The sequence below is a fragment of the Palaemon carinicauda genome, chromosome 38 (assembly GCF_036898095.1).
Source record: "Palaemon carinicauda isolate YSFRI2023 chromosome 38, ASM3689809v2, whole genome shotgun sequence".
Lineage (NCBI taxonomy): Eukaryota > Metazoa > Arthropoda > Malacostraca > Decapoda > Palaemonidae > Palaemon > Palaemon carinicauda.
In genome coordinates, this window is record NC_090762.1 from 64996324 (window position 1) to 65004396 (window position 8073).

Genomic DNA, 8073 nt, shown 5'->3' on the forward strand with positions numbered 1-8073 from the left:
TAGACCCTTCTTGACGATGCTGTGTGCCCAGGGATCGAAGGTCCAACGATCCTGGAATTGGCGGAGTCTTCCTCCCACCGGAAGCACTTCATTGCTTCTGGTGTCCCGAGGGCTTACTGCCTCGGCCGCTAGCTCCCTTTCCTCCTCTGCCTCTGGAGGGACGGCGAGACGCGTCTCTGCCTGCACCTCTGCTTGAGCCTCTACCTTTGGGACGAAAGGTAGTCGTCTGTTGCTCGAAAGCAGGGGTGAAAACCGGTGACTGTGACAAGACCGGTTGGGTGACCAGCTGAAAGGTCTGCTGTGGCTGAGCTGCCACTTGGGAGGTAGCGGGTCCCGGAAACTGACGTCTTGGTTGACGCTGCTGGGGTTTCTGTTTGGAAGATTTCCTCTTAGGTTGAGGTCCGTCGTCCTGAGAGGATTTCCTCTTTTTCGACATGCCCCACTTGTGGAGAAGGTTCCTATTCTCCGTGGCGGCTTTGTCGGTGATCTCCTTCACAAGGTCAGAAGGAAAGAGGTGTTTACCCCAGATTTTGGAGGAAATCAGCCTCCGGGGTTCATGTTTCACAGTGGCACCTGCGAACACGAATTCACGACAGGCTCTCCGAGCCTTCATGAAGTGGTACATATCCTTCACCAGGGTTGCCATGTGGGATTTGGCAAGTACCATGTAGTGGTCTAGTACTCTGGTGTCACAGGCCATGATGTCCAGTTGGACCTGGTGGGACATGGATGCTGCGAGCCTCTCCTTCGTATCTTGTTCCCGACGAAGGAGGTGATCGTTGAGTTTCGGGAGGTCTTCATTAAACTGACGTCCGGCGACGTCAGGATCTAGCTTTCCCACCACGAAAGTATGCTGAATGTCCTTCCAGTGTCGAGCATCGGGGGGAGTCACTATGGAGAAGGGTCTGCACTCCTCCAGTGCAGGGCAGGCTTTTCCCTCTTCCACAGCCTTGAGGCACGCAGCGAAGGCCTTTTCCATGAATGGAAGGACTGCATCCTCGGGTGCGACGTAGGTAGGGTGCTTCTTGCTCAGGGCCGGAAGCTTAGAGCAGGTAAAACCCCTACTTTTAAACGTGTTGGCTAGCATAGCCTGGGCCTTCGCGAGATCGAACACTATCTCCTCTTTTGGTTCGGTCTCTTCTTTAGAGGCAGGTTCAGAGCGAAGCCGGACGTAACAGTCCGGGTAGGCCTCGAAGTTTGGGAAGAACTCCACGTCTTCCAGGGGGACCGTGCCGATCTTGTCGCTGACGAAGATCCTGCCGGTCGCGATAACCATATGCTCAGCATACCTCCATGGGTTGGCATGTGAGCAAGCGGGGAGATCCTTAACCGAGATCTTCTTCGGTTCTTTGGATCCTATCATGGACCTGATGAACTCCTGATTTTCCTTCAGTCTGTCGTCCATGATGGTTTTGATCATCCGGAACATCTCTGGGCGGATGGGATGGGTTCCGGGGTAACGGAGGTAGACGGGAGAGACACTTCCGTCGGTGTAGGAGTAGGGGCGGTGATGGAAGGAGGAGCGACCTCTTGCTCCGACTCGGTGTATTCCACCTGGTCCTCATCATCTTCAGCACCTTGAGCCATAAGGGTCTTCTCCGTGTCCTCCGAAATATCCGACATGTGTTCATCATCTTCGGAATCCAGGTGGCACTCGTGCATGGACTGGGCCATAACTACATCTGGTTCCACCGTAATTTGGACAGTGGGGATCAAATCCTTGGGCACCACAGAATCAGGGGAGGCCTTTGGGAACAGAAGGGACCTCAATTCTTCAGTGGCCAGGTACGGTCCGGTGGCATTCTTCTGGAAGCCACGCACCCACTTGCGTAGCTTCTCCCGAGAAGTGTCCCTGACCTCCGCTGAGGGAGGGTTATGGAAGGCATCAACTAGGTGAGCCTGGCAGACCGTACAGTTCAGCGGGTCCCAGAATTTCAAATCCCCTTTCTTGTTAGCACAAGGGGCGTGAGTCCTGCAAGCCGTATGCCCGTAGAAGTGCGGGCGTTTCACAGCGCAGAAGTCGAAGTCACACTTCATCTGCTCCTCCTGTGGAAGAAAGAGAAAATGAGTATGGGGGGAGTCATAAGAATGGCTCTTAAGCTAAGTTAATATTAATCATTAATTTTAACTTGATAAAGGGTGTGATGCACAGAGGATTGAGATAGTAAAGAAACATACTCCGTGCATCCCGCCCGGCTGGTTACCGTAAGCTTCATCCTTGGATAATCCGAGGTGGCCGAAGGCGCAGGATAGAATTCCAGTAGGAGTCCATAGGGCAATGGAATTCCATGGGAATTGCCAAGGATAAGTTTGGGACTGAGGTCACTCAGTCCCAAATTAGGGGGCTAAAGGATCCCCAAGGGTAACTGCTCCCGGCAACCAGCCGCGCTAAGATACACGCAGCATGCTGGAAATCTGAAGAATGCAAAAAGACAGCATGATTACCAGTAGAACAGTACCAAGGTACTGATCCATTAACGTAAACAGGCCATCTGGTTGCAGTGTAGGGCTATCAGTATTAGATGATAGCTAGTAGAAGGGGGTGCAAGTCGTCTTGACGCCTCCGGAAGGTTCGGGCAGACCTCCGGCACGCCGGAGGCCGCTCCGGCAGAGTTTCTGGCATTAGGACAGACAATATAAGTCAAGAGTAATACCAGGGTGGCGGCCTCCGGCACAACGGAGGCACGCCGGCAGAGGGAGCGGCGGCTCCGGCAGCCGGAGGATGCCAGATTGGTGACAGGAACAAGGATGGTTATAGCAGAACCGGGTTGCCGGCAGTGGATGCCGGCACTCCGGGGGCCGGCCGGCGGGCGGACGGCCAAGCTATGAGGAAGGGGGAGAGCCATCAGCTGGAAGCAGGCGGCAGTCCCCCGGCACACGGAGGACTGGCGGCCATGGGGGTATGGGGTGAGTCACCAAGGTAGGAGGTGGGTATCGCCGACAGTGGAGGCGGCAAGGGACCGGCACCCAGATAGTGAAAGAGACAGAGGGAGGGATGTAAGGAGTCCAGCCATGGACTCCCAGACATCCCCCCTGAGAGGGTGTACCCATGATAGAGGCTGGCTCTATCACCCAGAAGCAGGGGCCGCAGAGGACCGGGAGCTAGGGTAGCCCAAGGGAGGGCTAGGGGACACCCAAAGAGGGGGAGACCCCTGTATACAGAACACATCCAGTGGCTAACCCCATAGGACACTATGAAGGGTATATGTACCAGAGCGGACTGTACACAGAAGCTCAAGGTAGCCCTATCACTCCACCCTAAGGAGGAGTTGTAGGACAGGGGACAGATGGGTATAGACTAACCTAAGTATAGGCTAGGCTATACAAGAGATAGGTGGGGAGGGGAGAAGAGAAGAGTCTTCCATGGAAGGGGTTCTGTACCAGAGCGGCCACTAAGGAAGGGAGGACACTCCCTAACCTAAGGTAAGGCAGCCTGACTGAAACGGTGCATGGGTACAGTTTCAGCAAGGAACAGAATGACCCTTCCAAAACCTAACCTAGAGCAGGGATGAACGTCCTGAACTAGGAAGGATAGAAGACATATCGCTATCGCAGGAAAGTCGTAGACTTAGTCCTAGCAATAGAGGAAAGACTAGCCATTCCTCACTCTCAGACGCAACCCTAAGGGGGGTTCATTCCCTTAGGGAGGACAGAGAGGCGATAACATACTCTGGTAAGAGCTTGATCCCCTTACGTGGTAGGGGGAGCAAGGCTACACAGAGGGAATGCCCAAGGGCGGGGGGATGAAGGAAGCATATAGGGGTCCTACATGTAGGTTAGGTTAGGAAGGCACACTAACTAACCTATCCCCTATATGGTCCCTGAAGGCGAAAACACTTGCATCACAGTCAATAGTATTGTAAAATAATGCCACTATCTTCATAAGTAAGTCTAGGATCACTGATAAAATCATGCATGAACACTAATATGGGCGCTCTGGCCTGGGGGCTATAGTAGCCAACTGGTATGGGGTCAATCGATGACCGGTAAAAAAGCGTCAAAACACGATATAAAAGTTCCTAGCTATGAAGACTAAATAAACTAATATTATCGATTAGTAAATAAGGCCGGGAGCGTTGTTGTGGCTAACTAAATAAGGCATGCAGAACAACAACGACGCCATAAAATGGCGGGTCCGGTAGAGGCACAGCTCTGCCACAAAACAACAAATATCTCGAAAAGTAATATTTACTTTACGGTCAGAGCTTAACTAAACAATACTGGAACCTTGTACTCAACTTTCCAGAAGAAGGCGAGGCCGAAGGTAGCGACATGATAGAGATGCAAGGCGATAAAGATAGCACAGGGAAAATCCGTCTAAGTAAGGCGAGCTACTGTACAAAGGATGGAGACGGACGTGACGTCATTTAAGCAATGGCGCCCGTTTGTTTACGTCTCGAGTACCAAAAGTAGCCACGGATGAGATTAGCTATGGAACGGCTCCCAGCTATTCTCCGCCTTTACACACCGAAGCATTAACTCTGTTCGGGATGTAGATAGCTATGTGGCGCGTTAATACATGCGTCCCCTGTTGATATACGATGTCTTAAAAGGGAAACCTTTAGGATACTCGCTCCAGAAGTTAGAATTCTGTGATAACCTGTGGTTAAATTCTCTGGGAATATCTTAGTAGTTATTTACCCAAGGAAGCTACCAAAAAGGAACCTTCCATCAGGACGCCATGGCTTGAGCCCAAAAAAGAGGTTTTCACTTCTTCAGCCACCATAATAATAGTCTATTGCTTTTTTATAAAATTCAGCTTATCAGAGATACAGATAAGTCCTGAAGGATCTGCATAGCTAATCTGAGATATAGATGAAGTCCGAAATTTTCCATGCTAGTGAAACACAACATAAACAATCTCAATCATAAATGTTTGTTAGACGCAGAAGTCTGCACTATAATAGAAAAACTGTTATAGTAAGATGAGCCACTTGTTTCACATTTATGGCTATGCTAATGAGGGATTATGTTTCTTTCAAGTCAAGCTTTTGAATGGAATTTAGGTAATCAAAACTTAAGTTAGGAACTAGGTGAATTAGGCACAATGCATTGAAAATGTGTTTGATGTTAATGCACCGAAACACTGATGGTTATAATTAACCAATTTCAGAAGCAGCAGACTTATTAAATTCATGATTGTCATTTTGTATTATGCCAAAAATTTCCGTTGATGTAATTTTCACAATTTTTTTCCAGTTTGAAACACCTGCTGCCATGATGTTAGCGTATGAAAGTCTTGAAAACCCTATGGAAAGTGAGAACATGTTGGCCTCGATAAAATGTGGGAAAGCAGGAAGAAATTTTGGTTCAGCTTTAAGCATGCATATAGCTAAATTATATACGAATCTAATGTTATAATAGTCTTAGCATATAATTGTAGCAGTTGCATCAAAGATAAATGTGAATATTTATGCAAAGTTAGGATAAATGTTAACAATTTCTACTCTGCCCTTACACACAGTAATGTGAATATTTTGAAAATATTTAAAACCCTAATTTTTATTATATTTTAGGATATTTGTTTACATATAAATGAAGATTATAGTTACTGGCGTAAATAATTTTAAAAAATAGGTATACCTGTATTGTGTGATATTAAAATAAAAAAATTTAATCATTTCTATTTCTTTGAATTAGTCCTATTAATTTTGAAATTACTCTTGATACTATATAAAAACAGTAGGGTCCCGAATTATGCGAGAATTTGGTCGATCAATGACTTCGTATAAATGGAAAATCGCATATTTCGAAACACAACTAACAGAAATAATTCCATTGGGGCCATGGCAACCAGCAACTTGCCTATTCAAACGTGTTTACTACCCATTCCCAATACTTTCTATGTACTTTACTACATTTTATTATAATATCAAATTGTTCTTGTAAACAAATCAAACATTTAATATACTTTAAAGTTCTAATAACTTGAAAAAAAGGTTAAAATTACAACCAGGATGGTTGTAAACACTGTATATTTCCCGTTATAACACGACCCAAAATATAGAAAAATTTCAATGTTTGTCATATCTATTGTATAAGACAACTGGTGAATAGCAAAACCATCACTCTATCGACTAGCTTTTGTTGTATCACTGAAAATCCAGAATTATCAAAATAAAAGCGATTTTATATCATGCGTTTCCTAAACATGCCAAAAAGCCCGATACAAAACGACAACCAATGTTTTGTTACGTTTTCCTCTCATCATAACGAAGAAACCGACGCTTTTACACATCTGTGTGTAGGTTAGTTTTTGCATTGAGAGCAATCTTACCAAGTATTGATTATATGTTGATTTTATAATTACCAATGTTCTACTTAATTTTTCTTAGAACTTCCAAATAAATTAAATGAATGCCATTTATATAATGTTTTTATTTATGACGACGCCTGAAACGGAAACCTTCCATTCGTTTACTAATAAACAAACGAAGGCATTAAACACGCATGATCAAAGTGATAAACAATGATATTAAAAGCTTTTAGTAAATATGTTATTACAAATATTTACCGTATCTCTATAATTTCCTACATATGTAGCAAAGCAGGAAAACTTTTTTTTTTTTTTTTTTGCGTGTAATCAACAGTAACAAAGTGCCGTTAATGACAGAATGAAAATTTACGATAATTCTAAACTGTTACGAAAGATAATTGTCCTTTCCATATCCAAAATACTTTTCCTAACTTCAGTTACAAGTCAACTTATACCCACCTCAATTATAGAACCGTCGGAAAAAAACTAAAAAGAAGAAGAAAGTACTAGGCCAGGTTTTAAAGTCGTCGAACAGTTAAGTTATCGCTATAACGTTCGACGTGACAGAGATGGTGCGAGTTTGGAGAACGTAAGGAAAATTTAATCATGATTGCTTTTAATATAATTAATACTTTGTGAAGCCACAAAGATTTCATTTGTTACACACACACACACACACAGAGAGAGAGAGAGAGAGAGAGAGAGAGAGAGAGAGAGAGAGTGTTTTAAAAGTACTTAACAAAAAATAGGATAGATTAAAACACATTGGTGCTTATGTAATATTAACTAACTGTATAGATGGTTTGAATAAGTTAAGAAATGGTATAAACAATACTTTATTGCTGTATTCTTACGCGCACATTGAGAGCGGCAGCTAGACATCAGCTGATCTGATCACAGCCAGAAGTAAAACAAAAAGAAGTCAGCAATACTCAATTTTTAAAACACACCCAAAATTCAAAAACAAATGCAAATGTTTTCTTAAACCGCAATTAACTATTTAGAGTAGCAATTTTCTAGAATAAAATGATGTTTCCTAAAAAATTGTGGTTTGCTGACAAATTCGGATACCGTATTTTAAGCTATGATTGAAATGGATGTAAACACGGTTTATTTTTTTCGTTTCGTATTTAATTGACACTAAGAAAACCGATTTTGATTTCTTCACCTATTTGTAAGCATTGTATAAGGAGAGAGAGAGAGATTTTTATAATTGTACTTTGTACTCTACAAAACCAATCTTTGCAAATCAAATGTAAACTGTTTAAAATATGACAAAATATTGCCGACTCGTTACCGAAGTTTAGACTATTCACTGCCGATAAACGATCCCAGTCTACTCGTGAAAACCTTGAACGCTCGAAGGGAAAATTAAAGCTTTTATATATACTGTACTAAAAAAACTAATGCTTTAATATACCATCATTAACACTACCATTAAAATTATTGAAAGGTTGGAGAAAGATAAAGATTGCCGAGAACGTAACCACAATTCTGTTGACATTTTGTCAGCTGGACTCTCACAGTTAACAGTCGATTTCATTGTTGATGTGGAATTTTATCCTTAAATAGGCTATTTATAATAAAATTATGTTAATAAGATGTAATATTAATATTGTTTTGTAACATTTACTATAAATCACTGTATAAGGCTACCAATATACTTAAAAAGATAGATTTGATACATTTTGTAGTGCTTGACTAGCAGACTTTGAACAGCTTCGCAGATACAGAAAATTTATTTTTGAAAAGTAGCGATAGCATAAAAGGGGAATCGTATAATTCGAACACGCATAATTCGGGACCCTACTGTAGTA

General features: G+C 43.4%; 1 protein-coding gene across 1 annotated transcript in view; it reads left to right on the top strand.

Moving 5' to 3' along the window:
• mus81 (mus81 structure-specific endonuclease subunit) overlaps positions 1–5622 on the top strand; it is a 266143-nt gene extending 260521 nt beyond the window's left edge. The window contains exon 15 of the mRNA XM_068362324.1: positions 5200–5622. Within this exon, the coding sequence (XP_068218425.1) occupies positions 5200–5361 (162 nt within the window). The 3' untranslated portion in view covers positions 5362–5622. The remainder of the gene's footprint in view (positions 1–5199) is intronic.
• The last annotated feature ends 2451 nt before the right edge of the window (positions 5623–8073 follow it).